The sequence below is a fragment of the Manacus candei genome, unplaced genomic scaffold, assembly GCF_025592945.1.
Source record: "Manacus candei isolate 608988 ecotype Guabito, Panama unplaced genomic scaffold, ASM2559294v1 h1tg000051l, whole genome shotgun sequence".
NCBI lineage: Eukaryota > Metazoa > Chordata > Aves > Passeriformes > Pipridae > Manacus > Manacus candei.
Genome location: NW_026138099.1, coordinates 3,772,441 through 3,789,875, shown reverse-complemented (window position 1 = coordinate 3,789,875; position 17,435 = coordinate 3,772,441). Strand labels below are relative to the sequence as shown.

The 17,435-nt window shown below is 37.9% G+C and overlaps 1 protein-coding gene across 6 annotated transcripts in view; it reads right to left on the bottom strand.

Annotated features, from left to right (window-relative positions):
- PIP5K1B (phosphatidylinositol-4-phosphate 5-kinase type 1 beta) overlaps positions 1–17,435 on the bottom strand; it is a 113,208-nt gene that overhangs the window by 9,413 nt on the left and 86,360 nt on the right. For 5 of the 6 annotated variants that reach the window (XM_051801456.1, XM_051801457.1, XM_051801459.1 and 2 more), the window contains 8 exons: positions 14,123–14,334; positions 12,333–12,416; positions 12,183–12,231; positions 11,563–11,647; positions 10,991–11,056; positions 6,026–6,181; positions 5,518–5,662; positions 1,248–1,365 (listed from right to left, as the gene is read on the bottom strand). In XM_051801456.1, coding sequence (XP_051657416.1) covers positions 1,248–1,365; positions 5,518–5,662; positions 6,026–6,181; positions 10,991–11,056; positions 11,563–11,647; positions 12,183–12,231; positions 12,333–12,416; positions 14,123–14,334 — 915 coding nt within the window. The remainder of the gene's footprint in view (positions 1–1,247; positions 1,366–5,517; positions 5,663–6,025; positions 6,182–10,990; positions 11,057–11,562; positions 11,648–12,182; positions 12,232–12,332; positions 12,417–14,122; positions 14,335–17,435) is intronic. The other variant, XM_051801461.1, reaches the window with a different exon arrangement.

Here is a 17,435-nt window from a genome sequence, read left to right as displayed (position 1 = left end):
TTTGTTGCCCAGACTTCATGCACTGATATACATGTGCTTGAGGTGGTTGGACTCAGGGTTCTTGCCTTTGTAAAGTGTTGGGAAGTATTCCCCACTATTCTAGTACACCTAGATGCGCATCCTTGCTGTTGCTTATGAGTGTATAGGTGTTACTGTTACAGCTCTGGATCCTACCCTCAAGTTCTTTAGTTAAAAGCATAGTTCATTTAAGTCAGCCAATCCGCTAGCAAGGTTAAGTTGTGTGTGATTAGTCATTTGTTCATTTCAGGGTTTCTGAGTCCCTCTTAACAGACCATTTCGGTCAACATTAGACCAGCAGTGAGCCCAATTAACACAAGTCTTACAGGCATAGGCTGATCTAATGGGCTATTTGAGTTCACAGTTAACTAAGTCAATTCTACATATAATTGACCACTGGTACTTGCTACTGTCTTGTTTCAATGGAGGCAGGACAGACAACAACTTTCCTAAGTGTGCTCGACTATTAAATTAGTAGTAAGTGGGTACTATAGATATTCAAGTGTTGCTGGCTAAAAAGAAGAAAAAAAAATCAGTGATACAGCCTATAGAGAAAAAAATGTGACAAACATGTTTCATCTTGACAAAAGATCAGATACAAACATGTTTCATCTCAACAGAGGAAAATTTTCTTCTGGACAAATAATTAATCACTGGAAAAACATCTGCAGGGCTGTGGTAGAGTCCCCATTGCTGGAGGTTTTCAAGATGGAATGCAATGGGGTACTAGATAATCTTATCTAGGCTCCCTTTTCCAGGAAAGGTTGAACCAGATGATCTCTTGAGGTCCCTTCAACCTGCGCTGTTTTATGATTCTAAGATATTCTGGATTTCTTAAAACAAAGATTAGGTAACTAGAGATAAGAAAAATAAAGAATGCAATCAGTTCAACATGGAGTATTCAACATGAAGAGGAAAGATATTATTGGTTTTGGTTTGGATTTTTGTGTGGTTTTTTTTTTTCCCCCCTCAAATGGAAAACAAATAACAGGAAAGAAACTCCTACAATTAGAGAAAAACCAAAAGGCATTTTGGCATACTTCATTATTAACACAATGGTTAATAGGTACATAGATTCTGTAGGGATTTGCTTTGGTGGGGTACTTAAGCATATGTTTCATCTGAAAAATACCTCAATGAACCTCTGGATCTTGAAGATAAGCAGGTATTTTAGTCACTTTCTGAGCCTGAATTAAAGAAATTACAGGAGAAACTGTTTGACAACTTACTAAGTAGACATCCAAAACTGAAGCATTATCATTTTCCATTTCCAATGTGCTCTGTTCTGAAGTCAAATAGATGGCACTGTCTTCCAAAGTGAATGTTGAACTTGAAGGTAACCCTTTACTGCAAAGAGAAGGGAGACTAAATCAACCAGAAATCAAAGTTACAGAGAGCTCAGTCATAGCTGAAAATTTAAAAGTAAGTTTCTCTCTGAAACATAAAAATCTTCAAATACTTGAAAAAAAGGAATGTAAATGAACAAATATAAATGTTTTGGCAATGGCTAGATAACTGGAAGCTCTATTTGACTAACATAGACAAACCACATTTTTTATTTTTGCATTAACTAAAATTTTATCAGAAAGTAATGCTGTTCCTGAACTCCTATATTTATTTAAAGAATGAAACTGTCATAATAGATGTGACATAATTTCATTAATTTCAAATTATGTTACTTCCACATTACAAATGGTATAAATTTTGGCACCCTTTCTTAATTCAAAATAGAGAAGATTCGGCAATTAGCACAGTAACAGTGGACTTTTTCATGCAGACACAGGACACTTGCAGCCAAAAGTTCAGGAGGAAAAGTGGGAGAAGAACAAGAGCGTAATGTAATTGGTACAGCTTTGCAAGGAAGTGGTGTTTACAGAGCAGGTGCATTGTATTAATAGAAGCATATGTGTTAATAGAAGCAATAAACGGTCAATTCTGTTCTCTTACTTGACATTGCTTACGACAGAACCACTTGACTGAGAAGCAGCTTCATGGAATGGAAACCAGCTGTCTTCTGACAAAAACAAAAGCCTACATTTGCTGAGTAACACGTCACATTTCTCCTTTTTTTTCCCCTTTTCCTTCCCTTTTTTAGATCAAGTTCTTTTTGTGCTGAAAAATACAGCCATTTTCCCTTCCCCACGACTCCTTCATTCATACTTTTACTAATTTCTTGTTCACACTGCTTGGATAGCACCTTGAGTTTCCTCTAACTGTTCAAGGACTGAGGAATAATTTCGTGAAAAATAATCAGCTTGCAGCCTGGAAAAACACTGTATGCTTATGACTGCTGCTCAGTTTCTCTTTTTCACTTTAATCACAACTCCCCAAATGCTGCTCAGCATTATCTACCAATTAGTTATGCTAGTTCTAATCTGTACCAAGACAGGTCTACAAAAACACTCCTCACAAGATGCAGCCTCAGGAGCCAGCTCTGGCTCAGCAAGTCACCTCTGCCTGCTCAACCTCATTGGCAGCAGCAGTTCTTCACTTTCTACTGTGAGAGCTGAGCACCCTCAAGGAGAGATGATGCTGATCTCCTTTCTTATGTTAAGGGCCATTTCCCTCTCCTTGAGGAAGGATTACATTCATGGATGATAGCAACAGAGGGTAATTCTGAAAAAAAAACCCCAAATATAAAATATGGTGTGTACTTAAGGTATCCAAAGGTATTACTGCTCTCTTTTTAATAAGGCAAATGACAGCATCTATCTTCTGACTGGTATGGGCACACACCACTCACTAGCATTAACAGGAGTCAAGGAGCTGTACAAATATCACATTATTACTATGTACACAGGATTATCTCCCCTTATTACCCTAAACCAGAAACTTCTGACAAGTCACAGGCAAATTTGTGTACTCTCTACTTTGTGCTAGGTCACTTTGAAGGACGAGGAAAAAGACAGACAAAGATGCCAACCTGTACTTCTATTACATAATAAAGCAGAATGTCATAGTCAATTACATATTTAAAGATTGAAAGCAGGCTCACATTTGTAAACAAATCTTTAATTCAGGCTTTGTTTCAAAGACTGCTCCAAGCTTTCTGTTTATCAGAGAAAAACGGCAAAAATTACAAGTCCTGCATCACACAATTTTCTAATGTTCAAAAGCAGAAGTCCAGCAAGAAATACCTCAGATATCTACAATTTAATACATCACCGCAGCATGGGTTTTTTGGTGTTTTTGTTTTCCTGCTAGCTTTTCTCATGGGAGAACTGAAGTTCCTCCAGCGAATCATAAAAACATAAATAAAAAACTTCAGATGGATACATTATTTAGTGCCCAGAAGGAAGGACCTTCCTGCACTGACAAAGGAAGCAGTGTTGGGTACAAAACTGGAAATGCCTAGACTCATCTTGTAGAAATTAGTTCAATACTGATCATGCCTAGCAGTTTTCTTAACTCCTAAAAGAAAGCCACGAGCTATCACAGGGAAGCTAATCCTCATGAATTGTACAAACTGAGATTGTGACATGCACTACTACTTGATGAGGAGAAAGAACTGCCACCAAACCCCAGCTGAAGAGAGCACATCTAGACCAGTAAAGCTGTTAGTTGGTAAACCCCCACAGCGGATCTGTTTGCTATAGGGTAAGATGTTTTGACAGAAGACATGGATAGAGCCACACATGTGTGAGTGGTGGTGCAAGGTCTGCTGTGTTAGAGAACATGTCCTCTTGTACTGGTGAATTAAAAGTATGCATACCTGGACTGCCAGCACTACAGTTACAATCTGATTTTGTAAGGCAAGGATGCATATAATAATCACACAGCTGGCAACATGTACTACATTAGAGGCTATTCCATTGACTGAATCACAACTGGAAAGTAAACAAGTCCAAACATACAATCAAAGTGTAGACCTGCTAAAAACTTTATTTATTTTAGAATTATTTTGGAGTATCTATACAGGAAAATATCATGGACTTACTCATAGCTTTTCTCTACAGTTAATTTATGGAGAGTAAAGAATATTTGAAATGTTTTATTTGCAGTAAATCTGAACTCTTTATTCAGACAACTCTGCAGTTCTCTTTTCCTGACTGATGTTAATACAAAGCATCTCTGTAGTTTTATTTGATACTTAAAACAAATAAAACCCCCCAGTACTCTACAACTTTATTTCTTTTAAAGAAAAAACTTAGTAAAAGATCGTGGAATGTTGAAGTCCTACAGCTACCTTTTGAGAGAAATTGAACTGAACAAGCTCTATTTCTTCTAATGCTTATTCATTAGTAGTTTTATTTCCTAAAACTTGTGTAGAGGCATTTTGGTTCTGTAATTAAAATTTCATCTTTGTTACACCCCTAAACAACACCTCATTCTGAAATTCCACAGCAAACCATCAGCCCTGTGGAAAATGCCACATCAGTGAGATTTATTTCAACTTAATGAAAGTGGAAGCTGTAAATATCACTTTCATCAAGTAATGGTGCAAGTCATTTTACTTTTTATGAAAATGCAGTTGGTAAATATTTAATAGGAGGTAAAATCCTACTGCCTCAAGATTGCTTTTAATATCACTTTTGATCTTTTTGGATAAAATGCAGTTTAAAGTAAACAACTACATCTTGGCAAATGAGTAATTTTATCAAATTTATGCATTGATTAGTTCAGGATTCCAAATTATTCCAAACAAAATTCAAGATACTTGAGTTCACAGTGGCTACCTTTCTTGACAAAAACAGGTAAAGAAATGGCTGTTCTGCAGTACAACACACAGTAAAGAGATCCACAAGCAGGCAAGATGGCAAAACACAGCACACCTCAGGTGCACAAGGGAGCATACAGGCACATGCAGAGAAAATCTCCCAGCAGGACTTACTGGCTTAAGCATGGTATTGGACAGTCAGGGCAGAAGCAGATTCAAACACAACTCAAATCACATTCAAGCTAGCTCACAAGCATCTGCACAACTTTTTTTGAGACTTTCCTGGTTTTATCCTTCCTGGATTAAAATCAGACAAGCTCTAATCACACCCATGGATAAAGTTTCATCGAAATTCACTTCAGAAAATGGTTCTTATGGAAGAACTTAAAGGAGACCATTCAGCACTGTACATTCAGAAAGAACAACTTGAAAGAAGTTTCCCTTTCCCTGCAGCCTGTTTTAGGCTGCAGACAAGTCACAAGAAGTACTTCCTGCACTGACCTTAATGTAGTTTGGTTTATGGTTCAGATTAAGGCCGAAGCAAGTTTTTAATATCCTATTTAGTTTTGGAACATGACAAAAAATTCATATAACATCTTTTGCTGTGTTCACACTTTCTATTTTGTTACCCTCCCAATTACAATATATATAGTAACAAACAAATACATGATAAATCCTACGTGCTTGTGGCCCCACTCCTTCACTGGAGAGGTTCAAGACTGAGCTAGAGAAACGCTTGTCTCCTCTGTTTCTTTTCTTTTAAAGAGCCCCTTTCCACTGAACACACTGTCAGATATTTAGTGAACTAGTGGGGAATCCTCTACCGCATATAAAGCCTTTACCTGCTAGAATAGAGCATAGGTTGATCACGTTGATAATGCTCATCTACATCCAAGGAAGAAGAAGAAATTGTGGTTGCCAAGGAAGCTGCTTCAAACAGAGATGGAGTGCTTGGCACTAGATCTGGACGGTGGTGTGAACCTAGTACTGCATACACAGAAATAAAGAACAACGTTAACAAATTTAATTTCAATTTGAATCCAAGAATCTTGATGCAAGCATATGGAGTCCCATAGTGCTCTCACCAGCTTCTTGAAGATTCTTAATGTTTGAATTGATGAGATAGTAATATTTATGCACCCATACTCACAACCTTTTGTGTTACAGGGTTAATTTCAGCTGCTAACCACTACATTCAGCAAAATACAGCGCAACTCAAAGGTCAAATATCAAAGCAAGGTATAAGTATCTAACGAATTTTTCTAAGTTCTGGGATTGTTCTCATGCTGCCAGAGCTCATTTATCAGAATGTTATCACATTGTTTAGGCTGTTGATTTGAGAGATAGTACCTTCTTCATCAAGGCTAGCACAGCTTTGTCCTTCAGCAAGAATGCCACACTTTCCATCCTTCCACTCCTGGCTAACTGCACACACTACTTCTTGTGATGCTGCCTTTAGAGCTGTGATGGAATTGCACCGTTTCTTTGAAGGTGAAGACTTTAAAGCTGCATTACCAAATGAATACAGGTGTTGAGTTATGTCATCTTATCTCCTTGCACATTTTTAACAGCATATAGAAAAGTAAGCCATCTATAAAAGCTAGTTTCTGAATACAGATGAAGTTTCTGAATACATGACCACATAAAAACCCACTTAGCAAACATTATATTAAAACTAGAGCAAAAGGCATTGTTACTTCATCACTTTTGTCTTTTTCAGGGGTTTCTTACTTCTCATTATAGGACAATAAAAGTCAAGTCACTGACATCACTAAGTTAAATAACTTCTATGAAGTATCAGACCATGTAATCACAGACAGAACGATACAGAAAATAAAGAAGACAAGAAAACTGAAAACACATCTGGAGTATTCTGAAAGGTTACATCATTTCCTTGAGCTGTGAACTGCTGCTATATAATGAAACTGCAGAATTTCCTCTTCAGACACATATCAAACATCTTCTTTGGGCACAATAAACATTTCTAAAACATTGATGGGCTGTGCATTCAGGAATTACCATCTCCTTTAGGCCCTGTACCAGGGCCCACCTACCTAAAATAGCATTTTGAATTAAACTCGAGGAACTGACCATTTGTAGTTCTTCTCCAGAAGTATGCCAGCTAATTCATCTAATGTTTTTCAGTTCTTGGCTGCTGACCTCCATGGACTGGCTGCAAGGTTACTTCAGATGCACTGTGACACTTTATACTGTGCTTTACTACAAAGTTAAAATCAAAAGCACCAAGGCCTCTTGGCTAAAGACTGAAGAAAAAATCAGATGCATAGTTCCAGGACATTGTTAAAAAAGAGCATAGTAGATAGCTGCTGAGCTAGTCTCTGCCCAAGGCTGAATCTGCTTTTTAAGTTTTTCTTGTTATTTATGCAGGGTTGTTCTGCGCACTAGAGGAAAAAGCACAGATTCAGAATAGTGCTTAAGTGTTTAAACTGAAATGTCAGACTCAAAGTTTAGAAATGATGCTCCTGAAGGCAGGAACACTCTCAATTCTTTATTTTATAAAAGAATGATCATGCATTCTAACTACTAATTTGTATAAGGGTAGATTAATAGCCCTGTATGCAGAGTAGATCAATAAGAGTGGGATATTAAGACAGGTTAATAGCCTGGAAAAATGAGACAGATGAATTAAGATAAGAGAGAAAATTAGGCATGATATCCTTTAATTGTGCATTGTAGCTTTCAAATACAGAACAGATTGTGTCTTGTACTGAAAAAAATCTAGCAGTCAGAATTAGACAGAACTAGAAAAAAAAGACTCAGATGTTGAGGAAACATATATGGTATTTATTTTGTCAAACAGACAGAAGGATCAAGTAGTAAAGCGTAGATACTCCTTACTTTTTATAAATGCAGAGGAATTCCTTTGAGTATTGTCTCAGACAACAGAGCTCCTACCAATTCTCTGGCAGAATTATTCTTTTACTTTAAGAGGACTGAGGCTCAGGAGGCTTCTTCCTCATTTCAGCTGAATTTTGTTTCATATTTTGTTTTATCACATCAGATTCTTTTATTTTCATATTTTCATATTAATAAGTCTTTTCTGAAGGATTTAACATTTAAACCTTAAATCATTAATTTATGATAGTCATTCTTGTAGTCATTCTTTTTCCCTTAAATCTCATTTAGTTCTAGCATTTGTGTTTTGTTCTCCCTCTATCCTCATAGACTTGTTTCTCACTCCAGATAACTAATGAAAAACTTAAGAGACCAGTATAATACTGGTAAAAATATTTGAAAAACACCTTCTATCAGTTTAATACAATACCATATGCTCAATACTCCTCCTGTAGTATTTGAGACAAGTGTCCATTCCATACTGACATTCAACTCTAAAGCAAATCTTGTTCCATGAGCAGGATTATGGATCTGCTAACCAGGATTCATTTTTAAGTACAAGTTCCTTTATAAACTAGATAGTTCTAGCCCATCAGTTTATATTTATTTGTCAAGTACTCTGCTTCATAAAAAAACTTAAAAGTCAGAAAACACTCTTTGCTAGAGTGTAAGCACAAACAGCCCTTATTAGAAAGAAAGACAAAAGAAGGTGCAATTTCAGCATCACCTCTACAGGTTTAAAAATTAATCTGGTAGTAAAGCAGTAAGTTAGTATGTATGCACAGTATTTAAAACAGGTGATCTGTATGTCTTACTGTAAGGTGAACCTCAGTGCTCATGTAATCAGAACAGCTTTTCCCCAAAGAACAGCCTGGACCACATCAAACCTCCTTTTTGCCTTGCCAATATATTTATTACGTCTTCCCTATAGCCTTCCCTACTGCAAACATCCTGAGTTCATCTCCGCAGTTGTTATAGAATGGCTTATGTTGGAAGGGATCTTAAAGATCATCTAGTTCCAACACCATCGACACAGGCAGGGACACCTTCCACTAGACCACTCAGAGCCCCATCCAGCCTGGCCTTGAACAATTCCAGGGATAGAGCACCCCCAGTTTCTCTGGGCAACATATTCCAGTGCCTCACCACCCTCACTGTAAAGAACTTCTTCCTAATATCTAATCTAAATCTACACTCCTTCAGCTTAATGCCATTCTCTCTTGTCCTGCCACTACATGGCCTTGTAAAAAGTCCCTCTCCAGCCTTCTTGTAAGCCTCCTTTAGGTACTGGAATGCTGCTACAAGGTCCCCCCAGAGCCTTCTCTTCTCTGGACTGAACAACACCTAGCTTGATTTTACAGAAGAGGTGCTCCATCCTTCTAAGGTTTTAGTTATTGCTGAGCAGTGCTTGTATCTCGCACTGCCTTGCCAGTGAAGAGATGGATGTGCACAAGAAGTTGTGAGAGGACACAGCTGTAGCAGCTGACCTCAGCTGACCACAGGGATATCTCAGACCATGTGGCATCAGGCTGAGTAATATAAGATGGGGTAAACAGGAGCAAGGGGTAAACATTCACAATTAAGGCATTTGTCTTCCTAAGTCACTGTTACACGTGATGGAGCCTGGCTTTCCCAGAGATGGCTGAACACCTGCCTGCCCATGAGAGTGGATGAATTCCTGAATTTAATTTGTTTTCACATACAGCTTTTGCTCTCCCTATTATACTATCTTTATCTCAGTCTAAGAGTTTTCTCACTTTTACCCTTCCATATCTCTCCCCCATCCCACTTGGATGAGTGATTGTCTGTTTGGGGCTCAGATGCCCATTGGGTTTAAAACACAACATACAAGAACTCACCTACATAGGATCAGTTTTCCCTCCATTCCCAAAGCCTAAAGAGGATCTACAATTTCAGGGTCTACTTTAAGTTATAGAAATCAATTCATTTTGTTTGAGAGAAGTGACAATCAATAGTTAGACTTAATCAATAGACTTAGACTTAAGCCTTTGGACAACCCTTGGTAGAAGTGTCCCTCTGTAACAATGGTGGGTTTCTCTTTGCTTTTTTTTTTCTCTCCCCCCTGTGTACTGGTTTTGAATGGCAAGGTTTTGTAGTAGAGGCAGGGGGCTGCAGGGTTGGCTTCTGTGAGAAGCTGCCAGAAGGTTCCCCCATATCTGATACAGCAAATGCCAGCTGGCTCCAAGAGGGACCTGCCATTGGCCAAAGCTGAGCCCATCAGTGAGAGTAGTAGCATCTCTGGGATAGTGTATTTAAGATGCACAGGGTGTGTGTGTACAGCTGGAGGAGAGAAGTGAGAATACATGAGAGCAACAACTCTGCAGACATCAGGGTCAGTGCAGAAGGAGGGGAAGGAGGTGTTCCAGGCACTGGAGCAGGGATTCCTCTGCAGCCCATGGGCCAGACCATGGTGAGTCAGCTGTCCCCCTGCAGCCCATTGAGGTTCATTGTGGAGCAAAGATCCATCTGCAGCCCATACTGCAGCAGGTGGATGCATGAAGGAGGCTGTGATCACATGGAGAGGAGCCCATGCTGAAGCAGGCTCCTGGCAGGACCTGTGGTCCTGAGAAGAAAGGAGCCCACACTGGAGAAGGTTTGCTGGGACTTGTGAACCCATGTGGACCCACGCTGGAGCAGTGTGTGAAGAACTTCAGCCATCGAAGGACTAACATTGACAAAGTTTGTGCCACTTAGGGGGAAGAGGAAGAGAACTCTCTAAAGAAGTGAGGGGGAGGAAGCTATTTTTAAGATTTTGTTTTATTTCTTATTACTCTACTCAGAGTTGATTAGTAAAAAACTAATTTCCCTTAGTTGAGTCAGTTTTACCTGTGACAGCAATTGGTGAGTGATTTCCCCCTGTCCCTATTTGGACCCTAGAGCCTTTTGTTATAATTTTTCCCCCCTGTCCATTTGAGGAGGGGGAGTGATAGAGTGGCTCGGTGGTCACCTGGCATCCAGCACACATCACCCTGTAAGTAGGAACAGTCATATGTATCTTACCCTTGGGAATTAATTAAAAGATGAAGGAAGGAGAAATGGAGGAGTTTGAAGGACTAGGAATCAGAATGGGAACAATTTCAGAAGTGGAAAAAGATGTACAGCAATTGAAAGGACTTTATGATACAGACTTTACAGTTATTATGTATATACACATTGTATGTTTCCCCAGAATTTGTATCTCCCGGGCATGCCCAGGCTTATCCACTTCCCTGCTTCCCTGCTGATTGGCTGGAGAGGCTGCAGAGAGAAGACAGCCTCCATTCGCCCTTTCCTTCCCCGGTTCGTCCTACGTTCCTCCCCCTTTTGCCTGTGTCCCTATCCCGACTTGTTCCCCCTCTTGTCTGTTTCATGCACCACCCCATGTTCTGGCCCTTTCCCCGCCGGAGCCGATAAAGAATTCCGTGCACGCTTGAATAAAGCATTCTACCTGCACCCTACCTTGTCTCCTGAACCCGTGCTGTGCCACGGCCCCTTCCCCCTTTCGGACCGCGGCAGAGGGGGAAACTAGAAATGGTTGATAGTGATAAAGACAAGAGATTTTATTAATATCCAACTTTGGATATTTTTTCCTTCATAAAACACAGAAAAAATGCACATTAAAGGGAAGAATACTTAATTTTTGAAACATGCTGACAGTAGCATGTAAAAAATCTTTATTTTTGCAAATTAAATAAATTAAAATCAATGTAGATATTCCTACAAATACCAGATTGAGGATTGGACATATCATTAGATCATAAAACTTATTTATCTTTATATCAATGCTAATATATAGGAACCTCTTTTACCTTCAGATGCCCCAGATGTGACAAAAATGCATAGCAAATAATTCTCTGTAATTTTACTATTAGAGTATAATCCCAACTGATTATCCCAAATTTAGTTTCTTCACTGGAGTTATGAAAATGCTACATGATGTTGAAGAAAGGCTTATTTTATTGCCAAGGCAGGAGAGTTATATAGTAATAATAATAAAAATATCTAAAGGAGTAAAATCACTACTTGCTTACCTTGGACTTTCTTGAAAACCCTTGTGCTCATAAACTTTAAAAATCTGTCTGCATAAAAACTTGGTCGGTGAACTGAAACAGTGTCCTGTGCAATTGAAAAAGGTCTCAGTCACATTTTCCATAAGTAAACCACAAGCAAAGTGTCAAGAAAAAAGCTGGACATCTCAGGTGAACTGTATTGTACATTTCAGGCATACTCAAAACTAGTGAATCATAACAATTTTTCCCTTTTAAAGGTCGATTTTTCTAGAACTTTTTTTAGGTATTCAATTTATGAAATAATGAGTTATGAATTATACAGCTATATTCTGCAAAATCTTCCAAGTATTTGAAATGTGTTTTTTCACACAATGTGTATTTTTCAGTTACAGATCCATCAATGTCCTGCTAAGTGGCTGGTCTTATGTAAGTATAAGGACAAGCTGATAATATTAGTTGTTTTTTTGAAAGCTCAACAAATAAAATCAGAACATGTATTGAGAAGATTTCAGAAACAGCCCAAACCACATGGTGATGTTAGACTACAAATATACCAGAGCTAGCTTTTTTTCTGGTTAATATAAATCAAAGTTTCATTAGCTAAAATATTAGCAGTTTAAAAAATAATGAAATCTACTTACCCCATCATAAACAAGAGCTTTCCAAGAATGTTCCAGCTTCTTCATTAACCTAAGCATGTAAAAACAAAATCAGAACTGCTTTGTAAAATTTTCACATTTATAAGTAACTTCAGAATAGCTTATTCAATGAAAACTCAAAATTCAACTTACCTATAAGACTGGAGAATATCAATAATACCCATAAATAGAAGCAGCTTTTCTCCTTTATGGTTTTTTGCAGGAATACCTCCCATTCTAAGAGAAATAGAAAAAACCCCTAGTTAGATTATATATTAATTATGTAAATTATGTATTAATGTGCTTTTCCAAAATTTCTTTACAGACAGATCAGTGACAGAAAAAGCAACAGCATCAAGCTGAGTATCCTAACTACATGGGCCTCCAGTCGGTCCAGTGTATTTTCTCAGCCATGACCTTAAAGAATAAGAATGTTCATCCTAAGACCCTGTCTTCCTACTCCACCACCTAGAAAAAAGGGTCCATTGTTTTAGAACCAGAAATCCAATTTTCAGTTTTGTTCACATTCACGAGTCCACTACAAAACCAGAAGTAAAAGTGACTGAGGATGCAGCTCATGCAGTACCTCTAAATAATTTTTAGCAGTTTGAGAAACAAAAAACTAAAGCAGCTATCAAAGACATAGTTGAGAGTATTTTCCCCATTCTGCCACTAAAGCAGCAAGAGAGGCCTGGTTACCAACTATTAAACCTTCTCTTTTTTTTGGCATAGGAAGGGGGGTGGGGTGGGGTGGTAGCAGGGTGTGGTGGGAGTAGGAGTGGGCAGTAGGGGAGAGGGAAACACATTTTTTATTATTCTAGGCATAAAGGAAACCTTGTAAGAATCAGTGAAGTTTAACTTACTGTAAAATCCCATTATCATGAACTCCAGCTCAATCAACTGGTCAGACATTCAGAAGTGTTAAACAGTTAACAAAATGATACTCTGTCAGCTTTTCCTGGAAGTTATGACTAGAAATTAAACACAGTGCTAGCAGCAGTTATTGCTGCTGGGTATCCATTCTCATCCTCTTCTTTATATAGCCTTACAATGAACCACAGCAGAAGACTGACCTAGGGGTCTTTTCTGTAAGATCTAGGCTTAATTTCATCCACCTAAGTGAGGTTTGTCCCAGTAGTAGTTATGTCAATATGAGAGAGGAGATAGTGCAAAGAGCCCAGGAAGGACTCTACTGCTGCAGTAGGCTTTCAGTACACTTCTCAGGATATGTGTATATATTATATATGATCTATATTAGCTCAAGTGATGTGGAGTGCAGGGTGGGTTTCCATGTATGAACACTTTCTGGAATGACCTATGTAATCAACTTTACCAACACCCCTCAAAACTGCCAACACAACACCTCTACCACCATACGATTGCACCATAGCATTGACCATCTTCTGTGTGAATGTGAGTGAGCTGTAAAAACTGAGTAAAATAAAGCTCTGTCTAATTTATATTCTAGAGCTCTGAACATCTGAAAACTCTCTACGAATGCTAAATATCATAATTTTCCCTTTCGTTTGCTGTGGGTTTAAGCACGTTTCTATATCATTAGTTGGTATTTACCTACACAGGAGAAAAGTAGATCCTGAATTTAAAATTAAATTCTCATTATAATGAAGGAATGATTATATACATTATATATTATAGTAGGGACTCTTGTAATAGCTGTCTTATAGCATCTCTTTTACAAAAGAATGCATTTGTGCATACATAAGTCACTCTGAACTAACCAAATCTGCTATCATGTATTTAAAGATGATCAATCTATAAATCAACATTTTAATTTCATGCTCTATGGCAAATCTTGATGATGCAGCTTTTGGAAAACAAACAAAAAGGCTCAATCTTTCAATTTCTGAAATGCAGTGTACTCATGAATGTTTTGCCTGTTAATAGTTTTAATAGTAACCTTAAGAGCAGGTTATGGCACTTACGTGTTTGTTGTCTCTGTGGTGACAGAGTCCCCCGACTTCCCAGGGCCCTGTATAGACTCCATAGCTGTGGAATAGAGAACTTTCTGCCCTCCATGACGTTTTGTGTCTGCTGCACTTTGAGAACCCTCTTCCTCTTTTTCCTTCATGTCACTGTTCAGTATGTGGATTCCCAGTAGCAGACTGTAATCCATGATCTTAAAACTTTCTAGAACCTACGGACAAAGAAGAAAAGGCTATACTGAAAAAAAGAAGAGTTACACAGCAGCATTTTGGAAACCTAAGCAAAATCATACCTTCAAGGCACAAGCTTGTCTTGTTAGGAAAATGTGTGAAATTATAGTTAAAAATCCTTTACTATCCCACACAAGTCATAGTGCTAGTTATCTATTTAGCTAATGTTCTTGTTATAAGTGCAAAAGAAAGATGCATAGCTGAAATGCAACCTGATATTATTTTGAAGACAAGGAATATAATTCTAGGCAGCACCTTTTTGTTGATAGCAAATAATCAGTTAATAGTTCCATCATATACTTATGAAGTACAGACTTTTTAAAGTAATCTCTAATGCATGTTCCAGACCTTACTGAGCATTTTGCCTATATTACTCTCTATCTCTTTACCACCTTCTGTTTAAAACAGAGAGTGTGTTCTTTGAGAACTTTCAAGTGTCAAAAAAGCATTTGCTCCCACCCTCTCATTAACAGTTGATGGGATATGAGTACAAAAATCATGCACTTCTCCATTAGGCTAAATATGGCCTATCTAAACTCAAACACAAGTTTTACTTCTGAAGTATGACTTAATTAACCAGCCTTGTCTTCTAGCTCTACCAACCATTTTTGTCTCTATCAGTAGGCAAGTCCCCTTTCTTTTCTCATACACCTGTACTGTCAAGAGTTTCGAGTCAGCTACACTGTTATGAAGTCTGGGATGCTGCCATTGAAAGGCAAAATACAGTTCAAGTCAATACCTAAACATGAACTAAAACAAGCTGTGATCACATCTAGTAATATAACCAAACTGTTTGCAGACAGGAACTGTGTTAAATGTCTTACATAACAGCAGTGCTAAGCGGAGGGAGAAAAACTAGTGAAAACCAGGAGGGATATTGCTGTGCCACTCACCTCTCCTTTACCTCATGCAGCTCAGCAATGATTCATGGTACATTTTGACACATAATGTCCTAAGATAATGGTAATGTAATTTTTGGTACAGAATCAAGAGGCAACAGTACATATTTTTACATGAACAAGAACAAAATGTGATTTTGCAGAAATGACAGATCACTAAGTCCAGGTATGTAATTTTGATGAAGATTATCCAAGTACAAATATTTTTATACAAAACACTGAGATGGTTAAGTAGAAACATTCCTTCTCTTATGAAAAAAAAGGGCAGTTTCAGCACCTCCACAGGTTTAAAACATAATTGGCAGTAAATCATTAACTTGGTATGGATGCATACTAAATCAGTTGATCTGTATATCTTACCATAAGGTTTATACACCACTAACCCTAATTGTAGCAAAAAGCCTCATTGCTCAGATAACCAGAATAGTGAAGAAACAAAACATAACACACTGTAATCCAAGTGCAGAAAGGCACAGCCTCATTCTGATTTCCAAACACAAGGGGTGACTTTAGAAGACGTGGTATGTTTGTTCTTGATCAAAGTAATTCTGCACTGTGGCAGGTTAATTGAAATGGAACAAGAAAAAGGCTGTTAATGTACCCCCTTGGTACTCCCACAGCACCTTCTGATGACAGATCTCACACAGGATTTCAGCCACAACAAAAATATGCATTCGAAATTACCATACAATAAGATCCTAAAATTGTACTGTGCATTGTGTGGGAATGTTGGTGGCTAGTAACTTCCTTGTTTATGATCATAAATTGCAAAAACAGCATGGCTAACAGGTACAAAGGCACTTGGTGCCAAAAAGTTCTAGAATTTTCTTTACTGCTTACTTTTGCTACCCTTTACTCAGAATTTCTTAAGAAAAAGGAATTAGTGAATGTTTGCCATCAAATACTGAAAGCAGATTGTGGGTAAGCTGAAAAATAACACCTTAGTAGTACAGTAAGCAATACTGTCTATGCAAAGCCAGACTACAGCACCTAGTCAGGCCTGGAAAAACTACTGCTATTTTTATTTTACAGTTATAAACTACTGCTGACATCTCTGTCTTCAACCTATTCCTTACTGCCTTTTGAATTAGATCACATTAGAGACATGATTTTACTGCACTAATTAGATAACCTATGTCTAGGACTGGATGTAACTTCATGGAAGGCTGTGGTGTAATGTGCTGCTCCTTTTTCCCCAGGGACCTCTTATGTGATAAAATTAATCTTTCTGACTGCATCAATTCACCATTGCCACTTAAACTCATAATACTTGTACAATACAATGGACTATTCTTTGACAATTTATTACTTTCTCATAGGATTACTAAAAAGCATCATAAGAACAAGTAGCTATTTTGTTATTCTAGTTCATGAGACTGAAACATCTGCACATCCAATGGATTAACTGCACTACAGATTCTTACAAATAGCATGTAGCATATGAACTGTAGCCCTTGCCCCCCAGACAGTCTGTTCACGGCCCTACTCAGAGGTAGGACTGTCCTGTTCAACAAAGTCTCTTTAAGATATTATAACATGATGTGGCCCTCTGTCTGCCTACAGGTTTGATGTACAGTTCTGATGACTTCCCCTTAGAAATTTGATAACCAAACCAACCACTCCTTATGCAAATGCACCTTTTTGAACACATCAAAGCATTTTTCACTCCCCATCTGTTTCTGATGAAAATTCTGGTAAGAAATACTTACCAGAATAACAAGGAGGAATCAGCACTCAACAAAAAGTGTGTCAAACTCTCAGCCTGTATTAAGACAGAATTTTACTTAATCTGTGGGATTTCCAGCTGAATATATCTGAAGGGTTCTCACATATGTATCTTCATGAATATTTAAAATACCAAATTGTGAAAATTTTTAAATGTGTAGGTAACGTTTTCCACACACAGTTGTAAAAACCAATCTGGTTTGCTGAGGACAAGTTACAAAATGCAGCACATCAAGATATTTCTGGGCATGCAGCATTCTATGAGAACATAAAAAAAGCACAAGCTTTTTCCCACGCCAAGGTTTACTTGGAGATACCTTTGACAACTTTAGAAAGAACTGCTTTTAAGGCGCAGCAAGTTTTGCTACAAAGGCACCAAATGATAACCTAATCTAATGAAAAAAACACTCAAATCACAGTATTACATAGCAAAAGTATTCATAGCAAAAGGAGAAAGA